At 39.4% G+C, this 27,726-nt stretch overlaps 1 protein-coding gene across 4 annotated transcripts in view; it reads left to right on the forward strand.

Moving 5' to 3' along the window:
* FARS2 (phenylalanyl-tRNA synthetase 2, mitochondrial) overlaps positions 1–27,726 on the forward strand; it is a 237,463-nt gene that overhangs the window by 60,922 nt on the left and 148,815 nt on the right. For all 4 annotated transcript variants that reach the window (XM_029961409.1, XM_029961410.1, XM_018076885.2 and 1 more), the window contains 2 exons: positions 2,737–2,896; positions 10,261–10,392. In XM_029961409.1, coding sequence (XP_029817269.1) covers positions 2,737–2,896; positions 10,261–10,392 — 292 coding nt within the window. The remainder of the gene's footprint in view (positions 1–2,736; positions 2,897–10,260; positions 10,393–27,726) is intronic.

Below are 27,726 nucleotides of genomic sequence, written 5' to 3' on the forward strand. Positions count from 1 at the left end.
GTTTTTTGGGGACTTCCCAATAGCTGTGTTTTCACAGCCTGTCTGAACTGGAGTAGAATCACACCTGTGCCTAAAGTGGCCCAGCTCTGTTCCATGTGCCAGAAAGTCTCTTAGTGTCACTGGTATGCTGATATTTGATTACTGAGCTGAACTTGACCATTTTCATGCCCTCAGTTTCTTCCCTTCTCCTGGGTTACTGCTTAACCAGACCCATCTCCCAGCCTGGCTCAGTACACTGCCATGTGGACACCTACCCTGGCTTGGGAAAGGAGATGGTGCATATGACTAGTTTGGCAGGATGAAGACTCAGGCAGGTTAGAAGGCTGGAGTATGGCTAAATGTGTTTAATGGTTCTTGCACAAGTTTTATTTCCACATCTGATATAAACTACTAAAATAAAATCTTGCTTAAGACAGTAGTTACAACATCCACGTTTCAGGAATAATACAGCGGTAAGGAAAAGTATTTCTATGTACTTGTTGATACATATGCTGTATTTTAAAGGCTAGTGTCCAGACTGTTTCTTGTGGTGGTCTAGGGAGCCAGTTTTAAGCTGAAGGGAGGAATGAAGGGGAAAATGAAGAAAAGAGTTTTATGTCCTAAAATACTGCTGATAGGGAAAATAGTGAATGTACCTTCTAATGTGTAAATAGAGCGTGTTCTGGTCAAAAGGGGAAACATCTCTGTTGCCTGAAGGAAGTTTCTGGCTTACTAAGTCAGGCAGTCAATAGAAAGGAAAATAGCTACTTGTATAGGGTAGTTCAGAGCAGGAACCTAATTTAGCCACTCTGTGTTTCTCTGTGAGGAAGCCTGTGTCTCTCCATTCGCCACCTGGTGAGCCTAAGACAATTATCCTCCTTGGGCTAATGCTGGCCTCTGTGAATTCCCCTTGGCTTTCAAAACCACATGCTGGATGACCAATCTGTCCTACTGAGAGTGAATTAGTTATAGGGTGGGTGTCATCTGCTTGTTCCATCCAGGGCAGAAATAATACCAGTAGGAAGAAGGGGGTTTAATCTTTCAGGTGCACTTGAATAAAGAATCTGTTATTTAAAAGTGTAATGCCTAGTTTTGTCAAGCTGTTGCCTTTTGGTTAGTAAAGGCATTTTTGACTGATGGAGAATCGTTTTATTTGGTATTTATCCTTTTCCTTTTTTATTTGGTGTTTTCTGCAGCACACTAAGGAGATTAAGTGGAGAGGTGCTTTTTCAAGCTGCCAGCAGTCTCCTTGTGACTAGCAATAAAAAGTTAAATGCTACTGGATTTTTTTTCTATTCCTTCAATCCATTTTGCATGCTGTCTAAACTCAGACTTTTCAGGCATACTTTGTGTTTGTATGAAAAGTGCTAGAAACTTGTCTTAATTAATTATATCCAGCATTTGTAGGCTACCAGAGGTTCACTTGAACTTTCTGTTTAGAGCATTTAGTGTGCGGAAGGCATCAAACTGCAATTAAAACAATTTCTGTAGGCATCTGTGGATTGTTAAGGTTACACACTGTTCGTGGCATCTCCTGAGTAAGAGCTAGTTATGCTGGGAAGCCTAATGGGAAGAAAATCTCGGTACATGTTTTTTCCCTCTGTGTGTGCTTGATTGACTGTGGGAAGCTGGAGGAGAAGAGGTAGGAAAGGGCACTAGAAACACTTTCACAATTGGCTCTCCCTATTCTCCAGACTTTAACAGATATTTTTTTTTGTAAGGATTTTTTTGTAAGCTGTAAGGATTTCCAACAAAAATACTGTTTAGAGTATAAAACTGCCTGCTTGTCTCCCCAGGACACAAAGCCTCCAATTATGCTGTTTAATTAGTGTTTTATTGGTCTCTCTGAGAGGATGCAGATTTGCTGGTTTGTATCTGTCTGGGTTCACCTGGCCAGAAACTTGCAGGGATATGCAGGAAACAGAAATCTTCAATTTGCAGCAGATGTGGTGGGGAGCAGCCTCTGAATAAAGAACAAGTCTGTCACATCCCAAAAGAGCTGTCCATGTGCTTTGTAATTTATCTGGAAACCCCAGCCCAAGAACACGAATCCTTAAATGCCCCATAGATAAAATTCCTGTACACAAAAAGGATGCTGTGTATGGGAATATGCAGGAAAATGGTAGTTCTTAAATGAGTAAACTGTTCCCAAGATGAATCAAGTGTAAGCATCTTAAGGTCTCATTAAACCACCAGTGATTTTTTTTTTTGTTTAGGTGGGTTTTTGTTTGGTTGGTTTAGGGGTTTTTTGTTGGTTTTTGGTTAGTTGGTTTTTTTATGGCTTTGTGGTTTTTTTTTATTTTTTTTGTGTTAATTTGATTATAGCTTTTAAAAAGTGTTGGATGTTTTGGTATTTCTTTTATATCATTCAGTTACTAAAAAAGTTGAAGCTGTGAGATATGGTTTACTTATATGGTACAGAGGACTTTGTTCTGCATGATAGCTTTCACAGTAACAGAATCAGAAAAAGAGAGATTGTTCTTTTATAAATTAATAATTTTCTGTAGCTAATCATATTATTTGAAGATACAGTATACAGAAATAAAACAAATCTAATTGTTTGAATATTTCTGTTCTTATGATGATTTATCTCTGCATTTAGTGAACAGAATTTGTATAAAATCACAGTCTTTATGTTTCTTTTTCATGGCGCAGACTTAACAGGTAAGATTTCCACTTGAATCAGTGAAATTTCGTCTTCTGTTTTCATTTAGAAAGTCACTGATGCAAAACACTGGTATTTTTGTTCTGTTGTAGTTGTTCTCCAACATTAAAGATGGCGAAGGGTTACAGTTGTTCGAGCAAGGCCATCGCACTGCCCACAAGCAAGAGTGTCACACCATGGAGGCAGTGAGGCTGGTGGAGTTCAACCTGAAGCAAGTGCTCACAAAGCTCATGACTCACATCTTTGGTGACGGTAGGTTCTCCTGGACTGCTCCAGGTGGCTGTAGTTGCTTGGGCTGTGGAGACACATTTTGCTGTATAAATACAAACAGGAGGCTTAGGGGTGATGTTGACAGTTGGAATACAGAATTTTTTAAAAAAATGATTATTTTCAAGAGGCCACACACTCCTTTCTTGGTTCTCCTAAATACCGGTGCACACAACACTGTGTTGAATCATCAGGTTTTTTGTGAAAATGTTCTGGTATGCAGCATGTCAGGGTAATGCAGTGGGCATGAATACAGATGGGGGCACATGCCAGACACAACTACGAACACTCGTCGAGCAGAAGCAGGGTGTTAGAGTAAAAGTGGCGGACCTGTCAGTGTGGGACCTGCGAGGAGAGGCAACTCTAGCTCCAGTGCAAAACTGTGCAGGACCCCCTTTGCTTTGTCTTCATAAGCCTCCCATGTCCCCAGAGGGACAGGGAATGGGTGCACCGTCGCATCTGGGGGTGCGTGAGAGCTTGAGTGCTGCTGGGGAGAGTGCAGGGCAATTTTCACTTCTCACCAGCAGCATGGAGATGGACAGGACCAGGGAAGGGGTATGTATGTGCACATGCTGCTTTGCTGTGTACACACACAAAGCGCCTTGAGCGTTTCCCATGTGCAAATGAATTAAACCTTGCAGCTGAGGGGAGACGGTGTTTGCTAAGTTCATGCCAAGCTGAAAAATACTTGTCTTTTGGTACTTACAGTGGGATGAGGAAAGGTAATGAATATGTATATGAATGAAATATTCTCTCCTCAGAAATACCTGCTTTCAGTTTCAGGAACAGAATTTATAAATGGCCTGAGTCAAAATTGCTACATTAATGCTATTTCCTTGGCAAGGAGGCTGCTATTCTGAGCTGATTCATTTTTCTGTTGAGGAAATACTGGATGGTATTAGAATGTATCTTGCCTACTTTCAAAGGTCTTTTAAGATGCTTACTGCACTTAGAGCAGTATTTCCAAGAGTGGATTGATAATGGTACCAAGTCCTATATATGATTTTTTGAATATTTTTCTGGTTTTCTATTCCACCTGAACAAAAATTTTTAAGTTCTTCAGTTCAGAGTTTCTTGTGGGTGTATTTTACTGAACAGTGGTCTTTTGAAACATACAAGATTAGGATCAAAGTGAGTAATAGTAAGACTGATATTTTTAGATCAACCTCAGATGCTGGGGATGTTGTTTAAAGTGAACAATTTCTAGGAGTTATTAGTGATATCTCAGGCTGCAGTTTCATCCTTCTCTAACTGTTGACAGAGGCTACACTTTAAGCTTCAACATGCTGGCAGTTCTTCTGCAGTCCACACAGTAGTTAGAAAGAAATTAAAAATATATTAATAAATTATTTTAAACATACAGACTAAAAATAGATACCACCTTCTTACTGTAGGGATTTTCCATTTCTATACCAGCTGTATTTTTCCTGAAATGGAAAGACAAGATATAGTTAGTGATTAAAATGAAATTATATATATATATCTATATTTGCCCCCCACATTTCATGGAAATACTTGAATATAGTATTCAGAGAACAAACTTCATTTTAGACATTAGGTGTATGAGATCGGTGCACTGCAAGTTCTTGGGACACACATAAATAAATTTCTCTTTTGACTACTGTCATCTTTTAACTTCTGTTTTACTCTTGACACAATACTTTTGATAACTTTTTTTTGTCTCAACACCTGTAAATTTTAACTTAATTTTAAAATGTGTTTTACTGTGTCTATTGCTCTTGGGAAATTTCTGTATTTTTCCTTTGTGTGGGCATTCCATAGGACCTAATGTTGTGTTAAAAGCAAAAATTTCATTCCTTTTATACTTCACATTAGTTGTATTCTTTACAGGCTGTGCTGTCAGCAGAATATTGTAGTGAAGTTGCACATCTTTTCTAGCAGGACAGCATGACCATCGCTGCAGTGAGCTATTGAAATGTTACGTTATCACACAGTCAATGGTTACTCATAGGCAGATTGTTTGGACTGTAGATTGTTTGCTGTGCAAGTTAATTTTGCATAAACTAGCTTGTGCCCTGAAATCCTGGAAATTGGATAGTTGTGTTTCTGCAGTACTTCTCTGGGAATTTACCATATCAGATTGATGACAGATTGAGGATCCCTGCAGGATCTCTGCAGAAAGGTCAGATCACTGACCTGACCTTTTTTTTTTTTCCAGTGTTTTTTCCTCTACATTGTTCTAGGTTAGTTTTCATAATATTTAATGAGACAGTTTTGCTTTACCTGACTCTTTACCTACACTTATAGCAAAAGTTTGTCTTTTTATTTCTTTCTGGCTTTGACAACAGACTAAGGAATTACTTAGATATTAGATGGAGGGGGAAAGATCTGGATCATGCAAGGAACTGTCTTAAATACTTCACAGTGCAAGACAGTTCTATTTATGAGATTTTCTAGTGGTATGCCATGTCTGATTTTGCATTCTACAAGTAATTATCTTTAGTTTTTTTCATGAGATTATGATATCAGGAAGCTATTTCAAATACTACACCTAGATATCACATTCTTAGTTTTCCTTCATTACCTCTAGGTAAGGTGCACACTTGAAATCCAGTAATTTAACTTACACCTCCATCTCCCCTACAGATTATCAGTGTAGGAATTCTGTTATATCTCATTTAAGTTACCTTGTAATCAGGCTTTCCAAGATAAACTGTCTTAGGTTTCTCTATAAAGTTAGTTAGTCCTTCTCAACTACAGTTCTTTCTGTAACCCTTCCATAATTTGTCAAAAGCTTTCTGGAGCCTGAGAGATTCAGAAATAATCTTACTATAGCAAATAGAAAAGAATGATTGTGTGTTACTTCTGTAATTTGTTGCTTTACATGAAATGGCTCAAAATTCACTGCTGTCCCATATTCATCTACCCAGTTTCTAGGCACTGGTAAGGGGAGGCAGAAGAGTGGGTGATGCTGTGCTTTGACTGATGGCTTTCTTTGCTGCTCCTGGTTTTCACTTAACAGCCACTGGATGTCTTTTAAATCAAACATGTTGTTCTGCTCTTTCTTCTTTTTAACTCTGTTGTACTGATACCTCCTTTGAGTACATGGAGATCTGTAGGTGTAAGGAGTCTAAAAAGAAAGAAAAAAAAACCATTTACTGAGTACATAATGGTCTGGCAGATAACTTCTGAAAAATGTGAGCTAATGTAGGTTTATGGGCAGCCAGCTCCTGTCTGCTGCAAGTGTGATGAATTATCTGCAACAACGAGGTGCAGAGTAGTTACAAATTGACGCTCACCTCAAGAGGCCGCAGTTCGATACCTTCTGTGCTTCCCAGCGCCCACCCTGTGCCCCTCTCCTTTTTCTCCCATAACCTCATGTCTAAAAATAATCCTCACAGGAACAAAGAGAATTTCTGGTCAGTGAAGACCATCTGGGTCCCAGGCTTTGTTGCTTCTGTGCTGTAGTGTAGCAATAGGCTGCTTTAATGTGTTTGGTTTGTTCTTTTCTCTTTTCTTTCTTTTTCAGTGCCTTTGGTCAAGCCTTTTTCATTACGAGACTCAATTAGGCTAGCACTTGTTTAGCTTAATATCTGATAACACCATTACTCTTCAGTGCAGGCTATGACCAGGTCCTTACCTTGATTCAGTGTTCAGAAATAACAATAAATATTCACTATTTCCATACTTATTGGAGATGTGACATGTAAGTTGCTGTGTTGGGTTTGCATGGCAAGGTTTTGGTAGCAGGGCAGCTACAGGAATGGCTTCTGTGAGAAGCTGCCAGAATTTTCCCTCGTGTACAACAGAGTCAGTGCCAGCCATCTCCAGGACAGACCCACTGCTGACCAAGGCTGAACCAGTCACGAACGGTGGTAGTGCCTCTGGGATAACACATTTTAAAAGAGGGGAAAAAAACCCTGCACAAATGCAGCCAGAGAGAGGAATGCGAACATGTGCAAGAAACAGCCCTGCGGACGCCAAGGTCAGTGGAGAAGGAGGGGCAGGAGGTGCTCCAGGCACCAGAGCAGAGATTTCCCTGCAGCCCGTGGAGCAGACCATGGTAAGGCAGCTGTGCCCCTGCAGCCCATGGAGGCCCATGGGGGAGAGATCCACCTGCAGGCCCTGGAGAACACCATACTGGAGCAGGTGGATGCCCAGAGAAGACTTGTGACCCCATGGGAAGACCATGATGGAGCAGATTCCTGGAAGGACCTGTGGCCCTGTGGAGAGAGGAGCCCATGCTGGAGCAGGTTTGCTGGCAGGACTTGTGACCCTGTGAGAGACCCATGCTGGATCAGCCTGTTCCTGAAGGACTGCACCCTGTGGAAGGGATCTGCACTGGTGCAATTCATGAAGGACTGTCTTCTGTGGGAGTGACCCCAGCTGGAGCAGGGAAAGAGCAGCAGAGAAAAGGAGTGACGAACTGACCGCAGCCCCCATTCCCTGTTCCCACTGCTGGCAGGGACGAGGTAGAGAATTCAGGAGTGAAATTGAGCCTGAAAGAAAGGATGGGTGGGGGGAAGGCGTTTTTAAGATTTAGTTTTTATTTCCCATTATCCTACTCTGATTTGATTGTAATAAACTAATTTCCCCAAGTCGAGTCTGGTTTACCCGTGACTAAGCAGTGAGTGATCTCTCCCTGCCCTTATCTCAACCCAGGAGCCTTTCGTTGTGTTTTCTCTCCCCTGTCCAGCTGAGGAGGGAAGTGATAGAGTAGCTTTGGTGGGCACCTGGCATTCAGCCAGGGTCAACCCACCACAGTTACTAGTGGACATGTGCCTACTGGAAGGAGTCCCGTGAACACTTTTAGGCTCTGAAACGAGTGGGTGTCCTCTGGTGACACAAGTAATTTCTTTGAACTGGAGAAGTTGCTGAATTTGTATCTAGTGGTCAGTCTCTGGTTAGATTCAGCATTGTACTCTGTGTCACGCATCTCTTGGCCTTCTAAAATTTCTTGAAAAAGATCAATTTTTGCCAGCATGTCATAGGCTGTATATGAAGAAATAAATTAGACCTAATCAGTTAAATTATACAGTACTACAGAAAGCCTAATCTTCATAATCCTTAAGTCCTTAGTGGTCTAATTTGCTCAGTATGAGCAATGCCCTTTATTCCTTGGGAATATATTGAGCACCAAGACAATATTTCGTATCTAAATAATAAATGTACCCATTTATTCTGTGACAGTCTATAGAAATGCGGTTAGAAGGCTTAATCTTGCCGAAGGCTGAGCACCCTCAGCATTTCAGTAAAGTCTTCTAGAGCCAAAAGTCTGAAAGAACACTCGAATATAAACTACAAAGGTATTCCCAATTGGCCGTGATACTGTATGAATAAAATTATTGTGGTATATGGGATTAACTATTAATTTAGAGAACAGAATGAAGGTGAGAGTTGTTTCTTCATTGTGAATTTGTTTTGGTTTATTCAGATTTTTGTTTGTTTGCTTATTCGCATTTAAAACAAAAGCCTCTTAAGTACTAATAAGCATTAAAATGCAAAAATAAAAAAGAGCTTTAAATTCTTTTTTTATCTCTTAAAATTTATTTTAATTAAGAACAAACAGCTGAGAAATCCCTTTTTTTCCCAAATCTTCATTTCGAAGTAATAAGAGGATTAAAAAGAAACCATTATCTGAATGTTGTTATTGAACATAAAACTACTTGAATATTCAGTGTCTTTGCTACAGTTCCAAATTTTGCAAGCTAAATGAAAATATTTTATATGCGTATGGCTTTACATTGTATGCAGGATTGTACAGCCCTAGAATTAAAAATGCCAAGATCAGGAAATTAAAAAAATGTTTTCTGCATACCATACTGTTATATACACATAACTCTTTTGATCTATGTATTTTTTATTGTTATGCAGGAAAAAAAACAATAAAATGATTGCTAAAATCACAGTACAATGGTGAATGGTCTGATTGCAAATACTTCCAGTTTTCGGAGTTCTGTGTGTAAAATTGTCAAAAAGCTTTTTTATCTTTCATATGATTTCCTTAGGTTAATTTTTAAGAAAGAAAAGAAAACCTAGCAGTACCAGTGTATTTATCTTTAAACCTCCCTCACCACTTGAAAGTTCATAACATCTAGAAAAGTTCCCTGTAACTATTCAGTATTTTATATTTTGGTCATGCATGTACTTTTGTTGTAGCTTATTTTTTCAGTTTCTGTAGCCACATTTGATGTTTCAAAAGTAGTCAAAGAAAATCTAATCCTTGAGGCTACGTAAAATATTTTTATTTGAAAAACTTTCAGTATAAATCATGCGATTTGACGTTTCACATTCCTTTTATGAAATGACGCAAAAAAAGCCTAAAAATCAAACCAGGAATGTTAACAGGTACTGTCACTCAAACAACTTTTGCTGTGCCCCTTATTTTCAAAACTGGACTTGCCTGGTTCTTAATGATCCTAATACTGATTAGTATTTGGCTTAACTGAAGGGAAGATGGGCTTGGGGTTAAGGCATTAGCTTACAGATTTTGCACTTCAGTTCTGTTTTGTGTTTTTGTAGTTCATGTTTCTGAGACTTCTTTCCTGACACCTAATAGCTAGAAAAAATTATTTAGTGAAACAAAGCCTCTGTAAATCATTAGAAGAACTAAGGCTCATCAAATATAATGAGGGCCTTGACAACCACTCTGCTTTTGGCAGCAGTGTAGACCTTGTCCTCTTCTGGCTCTTCTGCTCTGAGATGCCGGGAATTTCCTCACTCTGCGCAGTGGCATTTGCAGAGGTGCTAAGGTGGGGAGGAGGATGAGGAGTAACCCAGTGCTGCTTTTCTCTTAGACTTATCCGTTGGGTCCAGAATGCTCTGTGTGTGTTGCATACCTTAATAGTGTACAACTCTGTGCATATATATTTCTATTTGAGTATATTAATATCTATTTTTAACTTTCATATTTAAACCTATACAGAGAGAACAGCTCTGTATTTTAATTAGGTTCTGATGAAAAAAAATTACTTGCCTAGACAATCCACGAAATAGTAAAAATTAAAGACTTTCCTGTAAGAAGCAGTTAGTAATTTCTTGGTGCAAAGAATAACAACAGAATTACTGACTTTCCCATGATCTTGGCTCACTTTTGTTCCATGCCAGGTGGTTGCTAGAGTTTGACAAATGATTGATTTGGTTTCAGAGGGTGTTTGAATTGCACAAAGCATTTTTCATATTAGAAAAGACATGGTCATTTTTTTCCACAGGTTTTAAGATTATCGCCTTGCATGACTCTTGTAAATTAGTTTGTTTGCTATTTATTTTCTCTGGATTGCTGTAATTGATGTCATTAGTTGAAGGGCAAGTTTTACAGATGGTTGGAGGGATGGCCTTTAAAGCATACACCCTTTAATATTTATTTATTTATTTAAACACTGCTACAGGACTACAAGTCAGATGGGTAGATTGCTACTTTCCATTTACTCACCCTTCCTTTGAGATGGAGATCAACTTCCAAGGAGAATGGATGGAGGTCCTGGGCTGCGGGGTCATGGAGCAACAGCTTGTTAACTCAGGTACTGAAACTCCTTTCCTTCATTGACATCTCTGTTAGCAAACATTTCCAGAGCAATCAGCTTCACAGTCTGAAATGTCCCCTTCTACCCTGGTGAGCGCAGACGTATCCCTCAGGTGGAACGCAGCCCTTGCATGCTGTGATTTGAGAGTAACAGCTGAGCAAGTGATCTGGAGCCTGCAAACAGAAAGCTTGCCTTTTATTTTGTACAGTAAGGAGACAGACAGATGTCAGCTTTAAAAGAGAACCTGCAAATTAGACTGTGAGGTTTGTTTTTCTTTTCCAAGAGGTGTCAAGTGCATTCATAGTTATGATTTTAAAGTATCATTAGCAAATAACATCCCCTATTATTTGGAATATCAAAGTGCTCCTGTGTCTCTAAAGTATAGAAAGAGGAATGTGCTATTTTTCATATTGCTATTTGGTCACTGGGTAAATGGTAGGTAGATTTTTGCCTTTGTTTTGTTTCCCTTCTCCTTGATTTAGTTATTTATGAAGTTGCAAACTGCATTAAGAGCACATCATTTATTCCAATTGAAATTATTACACAGAAATTTCACCTGACAATTTTGCTTTGTAAAATTTATAAGTATGGAAGAAGGAGAGGAGAAACTGGTGGATTTTTTTATGTCTAAATGGAAAATTTTGCATGCTTGCTTTTTCATTTGCTGAGAATAGGTAATTCTTCGTTAGCGTAGGACAGACTGCGTGTGTTCAGACCTTTGTCATTCAGTATCTTCCAGTACTATTTATTATGTACAGAAGACTTTTGGAATATGATTTGAAAGCAAGTATGCTTTCAGATAGCCAAGTTAATACTCAGTTGAATTTTTTGCCATTGGTTTGTTAAGCTATTGTTGTATTTTCATATGGTCTAAATTCCTCCTGTTGAAATCCAAGTATGATAACTATGAATTGCTTAATTTTGGCGCCAGTTACTTGACACAGCTTGTTTTCCTCAAAGTTCACATGTATTTTAATGTGATCATTTTCCTTTTAAAAAGATATCCTCTTCCAGAGTTTCTCTCCAATGAATTAATGATTTATGCTAATGTTCTTTCTCAGATTATTTTCATGGTGTGGTAAATATAATATAGAGCTTCTAATGAGCCTTAGAAGTGAAAGACTGCTGTGTAATATTGTTTCCATCAGATGTAACAGACCAGTGTCCAGACTTTCTTCTTGAAAAGCTTTTATGTTGCTCAATTCTTAAGTTTAGGTTCTTTTAATAGATGAAAGAAGAGCTAAGCTGTGACCTCAAAGCAATGACTGTTTACATTTGTGTGTGTGTATGTGAATGGATGTACACAAAACACAAGTTGTTTCTACAGCAGTTTTTTTTTGGTAACTTTATTGTGTGGGGACTTCAATAGCACTTTCTCACCCTTGAAATTTCACATTATTAAGATGTTAACACAGATCAAGATTTACCAAGGGAGGTACAACCAGCCTCATTCTTGTCATTTCACTGGGCAGTGGGAATGATCCAGTCTTCTGGACCATTCAGATTTTCCATGTTAACAGCAAACAAGGTTTCTGTTGTCTTGGTGTGTAGATGAGCAAATACTAAAGGCTGCAAATACCATTTCCACTAAAACCAATCCACTTATTGTTTTTTAACAGTTGTTTGCATTCAGGAAAGCCTCCTACAACAAATAAAATTGAGAATATGGTGTTATTTACTATGTTTTAACAGTGAAAGTTGCTATTTTAAAAGAAAAACATATACCTTATGACAGTGTTTTTATGTAATTGTTGAAAAAATATGAACTACTGCAAAGATGCACTGACTTGTCAGGAATGATGTTACATGTTCCCCAAAGTCTGATGGTGCTAAACTAGAGTAAGTATTCGGTATAAAGTGAACACAGAAGATAATTTTGATAATCAATTTTCACTAAGTATAAAATCTAGCTTATTGCACTGTTTAACTTCCCATTTTTGCGTGCTTTGTTTTTCGTCCTAAGCTATACCTAAATACGTAATTTTAATAGGAGTGCTATGTATAAATTTTGATGTAGGAAAAATTATTATTATTCTCATTAATACTGGTAAAAATACAGAAACTTTGCAGTATTGTAGGAAGTACTCTTAGTTTTAGGACCATGATGAGGATACAAGGAAATTTTGTGGTTCAATAGAGCTAATTTCAATTAACAGCACCCAAGGTATTTATTTCTGTACTTCAAGAGTTTGTTACCCAAGATTTGCAAAGCTGATGTTCATCGATAGGTGCTGAAGTTCCAAGTCTATATGGAGTTCTAAGGTTCAAACCTTTGAATACAGGCTGTTGCTTACTCGGAGGCTGTGATCACATAGTGTTGCTTAGTAACTGTGAAATTGAAAGCAGTTAGGGTGTGATCCTTTGCTGATGAAAATCAATGGCAATGTTCTCAGTGCTCAGCATTGCGGAATATGGTAGCTGGGGACGGAAGTGAGAAAATTGAACTAAAGTTTACCTCAAAACCATGAGACTAAAAACCAGATCATTTAAAACCAAACCAAACCAAAGCGCAAACAAACACTCCCTCTCCTGCAAAAAACCCGCAACTAACCAAACAAAACAAAAAAAAAGAGAATTCCTTAACTTTTTGGTAAAACTTCTCGTGATGTTTTTAACTCCGGAAGTATACCATAAAATAATGTAAGGGTGGCACACCAGATCCATCCAACGTCCAGGACATCCCTCTATCACGATGATGTTCCAAGCCAGTGCCTAAAGATGAGTAGAACAGGCATGGTTATGCTGATCCTTCCCTGATATGCTCCTTCAGCTACCTGTTTCCTGAGCTGAAAATGTTTGTTTTCAATAGTCATTGTGGAATATTCTTCCATTTCTTTGTCAAAATGTTTTTCGAATCCTAGTAAACCTTTACTCTATGCAGTGTCTTGTAGCAAGAAGTTGCATAACTTGCATGAGGAATTACTTTGGTTTTGTTCTGACCAGCAACTTAGAGTTACAGTTAGAGCTCTTCTGTCCTGCAAGAAGAGTCAGTGAATATGTTTCCTTTTACCTTGTTTAAGCCGCTCAGTATTTGTTTAGATCTCAGTTGTCACTGACCTCTTTTGAAGCCAAAGGGTGCTGGTCAGACAGTCCCTCCCGATGTGGGAGCCAATCCATATGTTCTGATAGTCATGATCACTCCTGCCTGCATCTTCTTGAGGCTTCTTTTTTCCTTTTCTGTTAATTCTTAATATTAATTTTCCTTGTTGACCTTTAATGAGCCTTGAGTCAAAAGAGAGAGGAGGTTTTGGTATGACTGCTGTAGATTGTTTTTGATCACTGGCTGGTGGTTGAAGCATCCTGGTACACAGCCAGCCATTCAGCTCTGGGTGGCAGCTCAGGTTGAGGTCTCATTTCCTAAAATTCTGAATCATGAAGGTTGCTGTATTTAGGCTACCAGTAAGAGGAATTGGTAAAACTTTCCTGCTGTATGTAGATTTTTCTACCTTCCACATCAGAATGAAACACTGATATTTACAGTCTTAAAAAACAAATTTATTTTATAAATATAACACATTTAAAATTTTTGCTTGTCAGTTTGAAAGGAGTAGGGAATGGTGTAGGGGTTTGGAAAAGGAAATGTCAGCTTTCCAGCTTGAATAGTAGGAGATGGCATGGCATTAGCAAGGAAACGAGCAGGCACTGGGCTTTCAGTGAGGCTATGAAGAGAGCTACTTGTCAACAGCTTACATACACTTACAGTTTTAAAAGTTGCTGGGTAGTCCTGGTTTCCCAATTGTGTGTAATATCCTGAATTTATAGCAAAGATAGTTTTCCTAGTCTCTTGTTAATTTTGTGAGTACTTCTGATGAAGAAAAAATTGCTAACCTTGTCTAAACATCTTCAGGAATACTGTTGAACACAGCAGGAGGAGTTTGTCATAACTTCTGAAAATCACTGCTTTTGTTTTAAAAGGTTGAAGTTTATTTGTCATGAAATCTGATTCTTGAAGTATAAGTCTTTGGAATCCCCTTTAACATATCAGATGCAGGACTTATTTCCAAAATTTGAATAGTGCTTGGCCCAGGGCTGCCACCTTCAGCCAAATAGAAGTCTTAACATGTAGAACTTGTTTGACTTCAATGCTGCAGTAAATAAATCTTTCTTTACTGATTTATTGAAGATCATCAAAATTGCCGTCTGATTTCTTTACTCATTTATTGAAGGACATCAATTGCTGTCTGAGGGGGGTAACAACTTTTAAGTTCTTAACTTGTCCACTCCTTCTTGGTTTTGGCAAAAGGATTATGAATTTGAATATTTCTCCATGGGCAGCAGGTTAGTAGTTAACTAAAAAATTATGTCAATGTTACTTTGCAGGCACAGAACTGTTTGGTTTTTTTTTTAAATTTATGAATATGTTCTTAAATCAAATATTCGTTATAGGTGAGTTAGGTTCATATATCAAGCAGCAGGGGGTGTTTTGGAGAAGGGGAAATGTAATATCTTTCATCTAGTTTTTTTTTTTTCCTGCTCAGCTCTTGCCTGGTAAATTACATTAAAATGTTTGAGCAGATGGTGCATGTGGCTTCAGTAGTATGCCGGCCCATGTTCTGTCTCTGCTAACAGCTCTCTGCGGGGACCTTGAAATAGTTAACGCTGTGTGTGTCTACATGGATATACTGTATAAGGGTAAATATAATGCATTTAAAATACATTCCTCAAACTCTTCAAGGTGAAATTAAAGTTGCAGCGGTATTGGTGTATTGGGCACCTGGGGCCTCCCAAGAACATGAGGTAAAGCTGTTGGATTGGCTCCTTCTTCCCACACGAACCTTCAAAGAGATTTAGCTATGCTGTGTAAGCTTCACAGCTCCCCATACCAAACCTCTCAGGGGTCATTTTAGGTCATTGTGTGTCTTCTATGCAACCACACTACCAAAGTACCTTGAATCTCCCAGCCTTTCCTCTGCTTATTTTCCTGAGACCATCATGAGCTAGGCAAGTGTCATCATTCCTCATTTATGGGCTGGAACTGAAGTGCATGGGAAGCTGACATGCATGCACACATGCACATGCACACTGCAGACAAAGAGTTTAGCTGCCTTAGTTAAAGTTAGCTTTCCTACAGTCCTTATATACTCAAAAGAGAGAGAAAGTCTGTGTTTTGGATGTATGGGGCTCTGTAGGTTCATCTTCTGGGCAACTTCTTTCTATGTCTGGCTGCAGGGGGGAGCAGAGTCTCCTAGTTTAGGCAGATACCTGAAGATTATCTCACAAAGATACAATGTCTCAGATGAAACAAAATTAAAGGGAAATTAGGAAGCATCCCCATTTTGCTGCCTTCCCAAGGATCTCAGAAGAAGCCTGTTGAAGAAACCGGAGTTGAATGCAGGCTTTATAGCTGAGCTCCTGGGTCACCTTTGTCTCTATCCATCCTAGTGATTTACATCTGCACATAAATGCGTTTGTGTGTGTATGTATAAAAACCAATACAGAGTGAGACAAATCAAACAAATGAATGACCAATTAAGTACAGATTGAGACATATTTGGCTTGTTTTAGTTTTGTTGTGTGGTTTTCTACACACACACACACACACACACACACACACACAGTGTAAATCAGAAAAACTGATTGCCACATCTGGCTAAGTTGAGAGACCTTCTGTTGAGCTGGCAGCCACTGAAATTTTTCTTTGCTTAGTCAGACATGGAGCTGGTGTGGAGTTGTGGGCTTTTATAAAAAGATATGATTGAATTTTTATCTGTGTTCTGCAGCATTTCATACAGATACTCACAAATGTATGTCCATGGCACATCCAGAGATGTATTTACCCAAGACAATGCTGCTCAGTTTAAAAGTGAATAAGTAATATGGCAGATAACCTGATTAAAAATCTGTGGTGATTCAGCGTGTCTGAAGGAGAGGAGCTGTGGTTGTAGTCACCTGGGTGGCTGTCAGCAAAACACTTAAGCAAAAGAGTTAAGGCCCACTCGCCTAAGTTGAGGGGTGTGGAGCGGCAATTAGCTGTTCTTAGCTTGTAAATTAAGGGGTGTGGAGGGGTAATTTAGCTGTTCTTAGTTGACTACCACATCTCTTGACTGTAAAGGAATCATCCATAGCAGGAGACAGTAGAAATATCAACCACTTTCTTAGACTAACAATTAGTGCCACCCTTCTTCATGATTGCAAATCTAAGTGCTGGTTTGCTAGGCATCCCAGTACTGCAAAGGGAATAGATACAGGACTGCTACGTATATTCACAACAGCTGGGCTGTAGTTTGTGTTTTAAATTTTGGCAGGATTAAATCTGGACTCTTAGGATTTTGGAGGTTCAAGTTTCTAAGGAGCATGTATTTTAAAATTGGAATGACTTATATAGAAAAGCTATTTCTTCTAACTCCTTTCTACCCACTCAAAGAAGAAATTGGAGAGAGTTTATTTCCTGCATTTGGATGGAGATTGCCTTTTGGGTTTGATTTTATTTTGGTTTCTTTTGAAGTGACTGTGAGGAAGTTTAGTCTTGCCTTGATAAGTAAGCCAAAACACAGAAATGAGTTATACAGTGGTGATACTCCCATCAATCAAAGGGTGCACTGTTTCATTTGTTATTTGATTCACTTGTTCTGTTACCTATGGCTACACCACCAGGTCTCATGTGTGTGTTGTGTTATAAAATTAAACTTTTCCTTTGCCCTTCCCTTTTTCTTATCAAGATAATTTGCCTGTTGTCTTCTATTTCATTTACAGATCTATTTTTAAAACTGTTTTTTCATCAAGTTTTTCATCCAGGAGGAACCTATAAAATTTTTGAAATGTTGCTTTCTCTGATTTTATTACCTTTGACAGATTCATTATCTGTGTTAAAGCTGGGGTTTTTCAAAAGAATTAATATAAGCTTGCTTCCAGTCTGTAGTGTTTGTATATATTGAACAAATACAGTATTGCATTTAATGACAGTTCTATTATACCTATTTCTGGTAAATGTGTTATTTATTTACAGGAGTATCTTGCAGGAGAACAAGTAAAGGATTGAATCTTGGAAGTAAGTAGTAGTTATAGACCATTTGAGTTTGTGGCTCCATATGATTTTTCCAGCTTACTGTTAAGAGTAGTAACGTCAGTAGATTTAGAGGGTAATTTCCCTTTCATGGTGCAAGACTACATTTTTAGTTGGTATGTAAGTTCCTTGTCTTCATAATTTAGTAAACTACTTTGTCTTCATCCTTCATTTTCTCCCGCATAAAAATGTATGTGAAGCAGGGTTAACTCAGTCTAACACAAACCTTGAAACCAGTGAGAGTGGTTATTTGACTGACTGGTGGGTCTTTCCATTGAGTGAATGAAAGCTCCCCCTAGCATATGTGAGGCTGATTTTAGTCCATTCGGAATCTAGAAAAGAAAAAAAGAGATACACAGTTGCATATTCCAAAGTTTCTGTTGCCTTTGAAGCAGTTTGCCCATGTGTATGTATTGCTTCTCCTTCCCTTAAGTTTTTTTAATCAAAAGTAAATTAAAGGTTTAGTAATTCACTATGATTTGTCTCCTTGGGATCCAGCAGGAGGACTAGAGCACCACACGCAAGAGAAGGCTAAATAATGATGAATGTAGTTTATTAAGCAGCTCCCAAGTAAAAGAAAGTGCTACTCTCAAAAACCTTGAAGAGCAACAATTTATAGCACAGAGAAGGTGTTTCCCTTGGCTTTATTTATGCAAATGAAAATACGGCTAAATAATACTATTGAATTACTACACTGTTATGTGGTGAATGCTGAATGTTTTTAATCAGCCAGGAGTTGGTTCAATGAGCCTGATATAATTCCTCATCAGGCTGGGATACCCTGTGGGTATTTTTGTTGCGTTGCAATATTCATTTTTGCTGTTCCCAGGACATTTATCAGGACTACCCAACTGAGGCTGGAGAAGAGATTTTACAGCCATGCCTCTATCTGTTCCTGACTCTGCTACACAGAGATCAGCTGAGACAGTTTCCGTTCATCGGAGATTAGATCAAGCATCTTGGGAAGTGTTTTCTTTTCACTAGGTTGCAAATGCAAACTTGATTTTTCATTTCTGGAGGGGGAGGTCTTGGTTAGGGTGTTTTCGTTGTGCCTCATTTCTTGTCTTTGAGATTTGTAGTTGGTGAGAGGAATGAGTGAACACAGGTCTCCTACTGGAGGCTGAACGAGCAGTTCTTCCCCTTCTCTGCTCTACCATTGTATTAAGAAAATAACAAACTAGTGGTGGCATATGGGTGGTAAGCCTCCCAAACTCCATGCCATTTATCAGAGTGTGTCCAGGTGAGTAATGAGGCATGTGTCTTTAGAGGGCAAGGGAAAACCTGAGCACGTTGCATAGCTGAGGGAGAGAAGCAGTTTTCTAGTATTGACAGCGTGATTGTGGCAGCAGCCCAGGCTGAGCCAGTGGCACCAGCCTCTGGTGGCTCATTTCAGCTGGAGACTGAGAAGATTGGATTGCCCAGCTGTCCGTGTGCCAGTGCATACTGATCCATTGCTGACCACGCAAGTGAGCCTTGTCTGGAGACTGTTGTTTGAATTGCATGTAAGCAAACACAGAACAGCTCAAGAGCCAGAGCTGGGCCACCACTTCTCTGTCAATTACCGCCTGTTAACAGAATAACCTTTCATGTTATTAGAAATTCTAGTTTTGTAAAAGTATATAGCTCAGCCCTGCTGGTGCCATTTTGGCTTGTATTACTAAGAGTAACTTACTTTCAATTTTGCTTGGGCTTTATCTTCAGATACCCAGATTTACTTTTCCTGTTTAGCATTCATAAACAGGCACTGTCTACAAGAAGTAGAGAGGATAAAACCTACAACACATGAATAAAAAGGTGTTCAGAAGGAGGTGATAATGCTGTGAAGGATAAACATTTTTCCAGAAGGAAGGAAAGAACCTAGATCAGGTTTGGCACCTCCATGCTGCTGGAAGGCAACTGCAGCACAGCTATGGAGAGGAGACAGCCCATTCCAGGCAATGTACCAGCTAGTTTTGTGCAGGATTTGCTGCTATACCTGAAATGAATTAGGGAAAAATGCCAGCCTTTATTAACACTTTTCCCCATGTAAATAAGAGTGACAGATTACTAATAGATATTAAAGCAACGTCTCCTTTTTCTTGAACAGAATGGATACTATAAATTATGTATTCTGATGACTATGCAGTGAGCATCAATAATAAGTTTGATCCTAAGTACTGTGGCAGAGTCCCAGGAAACAACAAATGGAATTTAAGAAGTAATTGTGGAAGTCATCTTATGCCTATTTTCTTTTTGGCCAAGTGGAGGGGGGAAAGTACTTGTTTGTTTCCTTGCTTCTGAGGACATTGGGATTATTTAAAAACTTTAGTTGAATATTTGAAAATCTAGGCAAGTTCTATATTCCCTGGGTCAAAATGTTGGCTTTATCAAGAAAAAAAACACAACAAATGAATAAAAAGCCCATAAGCTGGTGAATACAGTTTTAGAGCTGTTGAACTCCTTACCCTGCAATAACTTTTATTTCCTATTTATCTTAAAATTGTGGGGACACATGAAAAAGTAACAAAAAATATGTTTTCCAGCCCTGAAGTTTGAATTGCTCATTCAAATGTACCAGTCTTCTTTATGCTAATGACAAAGATTGTCACTGGCACAGTAATTCAGAGCTTTTTCTGCTAAAAAAAAATTAAAGTGGATTTATTGAGTTTCTTTTAGAATAGTGATTGGCATAAAATAGTAGTGGGGATTGTAAGAGACGAAAAGTTAGTAGGATCTACTTAAGTCAAGAGACTCCAGCTAGGACTTTGACTGTACTGCTTGAAAAGTATTTAGGTAATGAATTATTCCAAAAGAAAAAGTACAGTGAGGAGAATCCTTTTCTCATATTAATTCAGACTTGCTTAGCATGTTTCAAAAGTGACAGTCAAAGATAAACTCCTGACTTGGACTCCTTTTTTTCATCTTGGAGAAATATATTCTTAATATAGTACTACTGTGTGGCTCACAGCAGAAGCTACAATTGCCAGGATGTCTCTGCTACTCTATTAGAACCCATCGTATCACAATCAAGACAGGAGCAGAATTAGTCACTTTTACAAGTGCTAAGTTGGCTTCTAGTCTTACTGAATAAAAGCTGGTGATCCTAGAAAGGAAAACTGTATTTACACTTGCTGCTGCTATTTTTATTTATTTAGTAAGAGGTGGCAGCTCACCTTACACAGGAGAGTTTATTTTCTCTAGGGTGCTCTGCTTGCAAGATTGTCCTGTGCCTCTCTTGTGGTTATTTATTTGTTTGTTTAGTTCCTTGCAGGCTAAAGTTCAGAGAAGATTTAATAACTCAAGGTTGCAGGTCTTGCACATCATAGGTGCATGAGCAATAGGAACAAAGAGAGTGAGAATTTACTAGAGCCACTCCAGAACAGGAAGCTAGAGCTCACTTAAGCCATCTGAAGATTCACTTAATCGTACAGTGGTTTAAACAAAAGTTACTGTGCCTGCCTTGCTCTCAGCTTTCACAGATCACTAGTGAAGTTGAGCAGACTGCCCATGTTCTGCATATGGCTGATTGGAGGAAATGTAAGCAAACATTAGAAAATTGTTGTATTATCCTCTGTAGATTTCCTAAGTTGTTCTGTGCCATGTATGTGGTTTTATAGTACAAACCAGGTGATGAGAGTGATGCACAGGCGAGTATCTGGGTTTCTTAAAAGTGACTCTATGAGCTGCTGTCCTAGTGGGACTAGGAACAAGCTGCTCTTTTGTTCTGGTAGCATGTGATGCTGAGTGGACTGGTTTGTAGCTCAAAAGAAGTGTAATTTGTGCTGTTTCTGTACAGTTAGTCAGTACAAAAGGATCATAGTAGAAAGATAATTTCTTGTATATCCTGGGGTAGAGAGAAAGAAGCCGTCAATATGATATGACTGTAAGTCAGTGAATAGAAAATAGAGTGATTTTTATGGTGTCCCATCAATAGTTCTGTATTTGTCATCTTTGTGTGGCTGTCACAGAAGAATTAAGTCTTAAAAACAGGAGAGGAAGAGTAGAGGAGTATGCAAGATCATCGGTGGACACAAATGTTTACATACACATGACTGGTGACTGGTTGGTTTGGGTTTTTTTTAATTATTGCTACATTACACACCTTTCATAAACTCTGGTGTTGCCCTGGAGTTTCTACCAGATACTTTTAAGCAATTGGTATTAAAAAAAAAACAAAGGAGAGTGCAATTAGAAGATGAGATAGGTGGAAATTCAGGTCATCTTTCACCAAGTTTAGGAGCAGTTCCAGAAGTAGTGCAACCAATCATTTCCTATAGACCTGTGTTGGCGTTCTGATGTTGGACAAAGAATGATCTCACATTTTTACCTCTTCTTCATGGATCAATAACCATCAGAGACCTCTCCCCTTCCGGTGTTCTTCATTATATTGACCATTTGGTTTATCAGAGGAAGAGAAGGCACAGCAACCACTTGCAACAAGCATGCCCAGAGCTTGAGATCATGATGGCATTGGTTTTGTAGACTAAATTAATAAAATAATTCTTAGAGGTAGAAACACAGTTGCAATCATAAAAAAAAAGCACTTCCTTTACTTCACTGACAGCCTCTTGTCTTCTTTCCATGACACCTGCAGGTGTGATACTCAGCAGTAAGAGAAAATCATGAATTCTTTCCTTGAAAGGCTCAATTTTGAAAAAGCTACTGTTCCCCTACAGTGACCTTCTTGCTGCCATATGATACTCTGCAGGAAGAGAAAATCAGCAGCTCTTTCCTTGAAAGTCTCAAATTTGAAAAGCTAGAGTTCCCCTACAATGACCTTTTTACTGCTTTACTCCCATCTCCCTTTCATTATCTCTGTTCTCATGAGGCTTAAAGAAAAATGCATACACCTTAAGTTAGGGAAAAGCTCTGTGAAGGTACAATTCACAGGTGGAGTTTAAGGAAGGTGAACTAAGGGACACTGAATCTGTAATTTCTTTTATGTGTTCCACACATCTGTGCAATACAGAGCTGGAAGGGCCTTCCCAGGCTCCCTGGAGACACCCAAAAGGCTTCGTAGCAGAAGAGAGTAATTGCAGCAAGTATGCTGGTGGCTGAAGGACAACCCCAAGATGATTTTCAAACCACAGCTGAGGAAACTGTGTCAAGGAAGACAGCAGGGGAGATGCCTGCATGAGCTCATCAGCTCTCTTCTCCATTACCTGTGAAGTCTTGTACAAGACACTGAATTTGGAGGGCTAGGATTTGTCGCAGGCATTGCTTTACTCCTGGTTCTGGGCTTATGCCTTGAACAGGAAAGGTGTTTGACAGGTGATTGAAGGCCTCTGTTGATGGCCTGCAACCTGGTCCATTGACTTTGGTTTTCTTGCTCAACTCCCAGCCTATTCTTGTAAAATGACAGTTTTAGTTTGGATAATCTGGTGTACAGACATGCTTGCCATGTCTGTAGAGGTGTGAAATGGAAGTGTTTGATTTCATCTTCCTCTGGGAGAGATGAAAAGCATGATGAGGAGTCATTGTGAGGCTAAGGGTGGGATTAGAATAAAATGTTGTATTAGGAGTCAGTATGAGGACTTGACCACTGTTAAAAAGAGGGAATAAAAAAGATGCAGTAGGTGTTTCTTGATAGCTGAAGTTTGAGACATGGTAGCAGCTGTAACTGGAACAGAGAAAAGGTCTAAGGAATCACAGTATTTTTTTAAAATTTATTTCTATTTGGATGTTTTTTTCTAAATGAAACTTAGAGGGGTTTGGTTTTGTTCTTTTGAGGACATGTCAACTGAAAAACCTTAAGCTGAAGCTGTCAAGTCTGATGGCTTGAAGGAGGTATGTTTTCCCAAGACCTTGCATTTCTCTTCCACTCTCCCTTAGCCTTATTAGACTTCAATCTTCCTGCAGAGGAGTCCTGCCTTACTGAAAACTCCTCACTTATTGTTGGCCATCATGCAAATACCTTCACGACATGATGCTTTGGTACCAATCCAGACTTGGAACACCTGTAGGTATCATAGCTTTGAGAAAGTAATAATATATAGATATACTAGCAGTGTGTCTTTAGCTGCTGAAATGTATCCATTTAAACCTTTCTTTGATGAACTCACTGGTTTTTTTGATGGTGGTTGGTTTGTTTTGTTGGGACTTTATTTGCTTTTTTAAGGCATGTGAAGAAAACATAATGGAGAGGAACACTGACTTTGATTGTTCTTGGTGATAGAAATGTGCCCAGTTTGTGTTGTCCTGCTTAGATGCCCTCTCTTGGATAATAATAAAAATGGTGCTGCTAGGTAGCAATTTTCAACAACGTGCCTTAATAGTTTTTATATAAGCTATATTATTAGGAAAAAGTGACACAACTCAATGTAGTGAGTTGTCCCATGTCACCTTACCATCCACTCAGAAAGAGACTGGCCCTCTTGGTTGTTTGCCATCAGTAAGGGCAACAGTACTGCTACCTTGTCACCTTCCACTGGGAAGATAACTCTTCACACCATGTGTTTCTTTTTCTCTGCTTTTTCATTAAAGTGTCCTTTTCTGAACATTTTAGTTAATTCTAAACATTGATCTCTGGCTCAGAGTGTTTGCTAGTGCTGGGCTTTTCTTTTGTTTTTCTTTTTACCTGAGAAGCTCTGAGCTGGAGGAATTAACAGAAACTTTGAGTAAAGTACGTTCCAGTGTTACATGAGAACTCCCTGAGATTCATAAGACTTTTTTTAATATCCACAAATTTTATTTTTGCAAGGGTTGTTTTCCTTTCTTGTAACATATGATTGGCTTGGTGCACTTGGACTGATGTATTAGAAAAAGTTTGGAAACCCCCCCAGAATTACATGTTAACAATTTATCTGGAATTCAGGGGTACTCAAATTCTGCATGTTACATTATAGTTAATATGATTTGATGTTGTCAAACAAGGCAAGAATTAAAATTGACATGGGATTATCAGTCCTTGCATGTCAAGATGATCACTGACTTGCTTGGGTTATAGCTGCTGAAACATCACCTGTATTCACATTACTGCATAATTACAGCTTCTGGTTTGTGTAACTGGCAAAATGCCAAAACTGCCAGACCCTTAGATCTGATCCTGTTGTAGGAGATTCCTATATATGATAAAATTACTAGCTTTTCAAATCAATTCTCAAACATTCTAAATATATTTGTAGTCTTGGTGCCATCTGCAGAATGGTATGCAATTTCCTATAGGGATATGCTGTTAGTCTCTGTCCTGGTGATCAGTAGTCATGTACATAAAGTATGTAGCACTTTTTCTGCACTGAGTAAGATTAGAGCACAGGCATGCTTACAGCTAAAAATTGGTTTATTTGATTTGGTGTTTGTCTTCTGCACAAAACTTGCATAGTTAACTGCATGAAGGAATGGTATCAATATTAAAACTATTCAATAGCATTTGCTTGAACTTAACATCTCTGTTGCATTCAAAGTTGTCTTCAATTTGCTTGTGTATGAAATGGAGATAATAACTTATTGACTTTTCACTGTTGTTTCAGTCTTGATTAGGAGTTGCAAAATGCTGTCATACCTACTGATGGAAGTCAGTCAGCAAGTGCAAAGTAGCTTGGGAAGTCAGCAAGTCTAGTCAGTAAACCTCTAGCTGGTAGAACTAGAGTGGCCCAGCCTTGGATTTTATTGAAGAGTAGCCAACCCACGGCATGGATGCCAGTGGTAGCTTGTAAGCAGATGCCAAAATGGTGTGCCATAGGCCTGGTGCAACGTTGGAAGCGTAGACTTTGGAGAGAGGCACAGCCTCTGACTCCTGGGAAGTGCAAAACCGAGCAGGTCATAGGAAGAGCTGTCTGATATGGAAGCAAGGCTTATTGACAGCATCTTGTCTCTCTGAAAGGTAGCATCATCTGGCCTCTTCTGAATACCTACCAGCATGCTCAGTTTGGGATGGAAAAATACAAGGTGGTATGCTGCCCTTCTTAAGTGGGCAATCTTGCTTAGTACAGGCATGGATGATAGCTGGTAGGGCTTTTCCTCCAGCAAAAAGAGTTACTAGATGCTGTGCTTCCAGAGGCAGAGCACTTGTGCTGTGAGGCTGTGAGGTTGTAGTTAATGCTATTAATCAGTGCAAGGAACCCCCCAAAAGGGATTGCTGTTCTTGAGCGTCCACTGAGCAAATAAAGAGTACAAAAGAATCCCCACTGCAGAGCTCACAAAAACTAGCGCTGACCTGGCAAGTAATGAGCAAACAAACTAAAAAGTGTAAGAAAAACTGATGTAAGTTGTCATCTTGGGCTTCCTAAATAAGGTAATAGCCTTCTGAGTATTACTGGTCACAGTGCTGTCCATCAGACTGCTCAGAATGTCCCTGCTTTACCAGTGTTATCCAAGGTCTGCACTGCAGCTACACAGAGGAGATCTTTGCTGGGCATTATTTTACTAGTACGTTTTTATATTATTCTTTTTACTGCCTTGAAGATAAAGATATATGCTGACAAGGCTCATGCTGAAGGGTTCTGCTTTAGCTCTCTGATCAAAATTTAGAACTGTTGTCTGCCGTACAAACTCATTTTGAGAGGTATCCAACTTGAACAGTTCCAGAATCTATTTGTCATTGTTGTTTAGAAGAATTCGATGTTTTTGATGCATTTTCAATCACTGCTTACAGCACTGTAATGTTTTCACAGCACTTGTCTTGGCAGCTGTGATCCTTTGCTGCATAAGTGGGTTTTTATTATTCTTTTTTTTTTGTTGTTGCTGTTGTTTGTTTGGTTTTTTACTCTGCTTAAAACACTTTCTGCTTGCAGCAGCTGTGACTTAAGCTCATCAAGGTAAAAAGGCAGCATTTTTATTGTTGCTGCAAATCTTTCTGCACTGGGTGCTTATAGGTACCTGCCAATACAGCAGCCTCAAAGCCAGCAACACTGGTTGCAAAGACTCTGTGGGGGCAAAGTGAGACTAATGCCTATTTCCATCCCCTCTGGTGAGAACTGCTCGGAGCAGAGAAAACCCCCTCTGTCCTCCCCAGCACGTCAAAATCCGGCAGCTAGCTGCTAATTGCCTTTGCAGTGATTCACATGCCATCTGCCATTGCTGGGATCTTTTATTATCTGTGGTGGGCTATAGGCAGTTCCATAAACTTCATAAGGTTCTTCTGTCCATGACACCGACTCAATGCAGCATGGTAGTAGCAAGGACACTGCTGCTATTCTCTGGGATAGGGAGGGGGGGGGAAAAAGGCAAGAAATATTATTTCAGTTGTGTGCCACTAAGTGCTTCCCCGCTCTCGCAGAAAGCCACTCATGGATGGTGGGAGAAAGATGTCAAAAATAATGAAAAGTGCAAAGGATTATTATGTATGTGTGTATCACACTGCATCTGCAGTCCAGGGGCGAGCAGAGGAGAGTGTGACCTGCCCATGCAGTGTCTGGGGAGTCGGCGGATGCCCTGCTTGCCTTGTGCCTGGGCAGGGAGCGGGGAAGGCGCTGGTCCTGTCGCAACTTATGTAACGGTTGCATAAGAGTGCTGGTGGTGTGACTGTCAGAAACTTGGGGGAAGGACAGGATTTTCCCTCCCTTTGCTTCCTTATGGCTTGAATCAGAAGCTAAGTCTAGGATGCTGTTGTTTACTCCCCTGTGTAGCTGGCGATTCTCCCTCCCCCACTCAGAGGGACCAGAGGGGCTCCTGCTTTTGTTTAAGATTGCCTTGTTTTTGCTCTTAGTTCTTCGGTTTTTTGGTTGTTTTTTTTTTCTTTCTTTTTTTTTCTTCTTTGTCTGCATTTACATTTTGATAGTCACTATTGCTGCTACCAAAGCTTTCAATAATTAAATGATCTATCAGCATTTTCTAAAGCCACCTGGATGATTTGCTGAAATTCCACTCTTTTAAAGTGGTCTCTTCAAGGCAGAGGTGCTGCAGAATCTCATCTGTTTTTTTCCTTCCCCCATTCAAGCCTTCTTTGAGGATGCTGATATGCATCATCTATAAGTGTGACATCCCAGGCGCATAAACCAGCTTAATATGTTAATATGTTAGGAAAAGGGGTGGTGAGGGAGGGTGAGAACACGACATTATCCAGTAGGTCCATTCAAAACTGCAAACCCAATACTGTTTTTGCAAGGACCCAGGCGTACACCATTGGAGGGTGTCGTACACTTCAGTCCGTGAATAAATTGCTTCGGGAACAAGAAGTCAGAAGGTGACTGGGAATGCCGGCCCCTCATTCCCCAGACGAGCTCTTTGCCAGCTGAGCTGAGGTCACTTGGTTCACGTAGCTTGGACAGGCAGTGGCACTTTTGTATAATCCTCACGACTGCCTCCAAAGCGCCGTGGCACTGATCCTTCCTGCTGCTGCAGGGCTGCTGGTGCAGCCATTTGTTAGTTTCTGGTTGTCACTTGCCTTTGAAGCAGGAGGGGGGCTTTTG

This window comes from Manacus vitellinus, unplaced genomic scaffold (assembly GCF_001715985.3).
Source record: "Manacus vitellinus isolate BGI_N305 unplaced genomic scaffold, ASM171598v3 scaffold_33_pilon, whole genome shotgun sequence".
In the NCBI taxonomy this organism is placed as follows: Eukaryota; Metazoa; Chordata; class Aves; order Passeriformes; family Pipridae; genus Manacus; species Manacus vitellinus.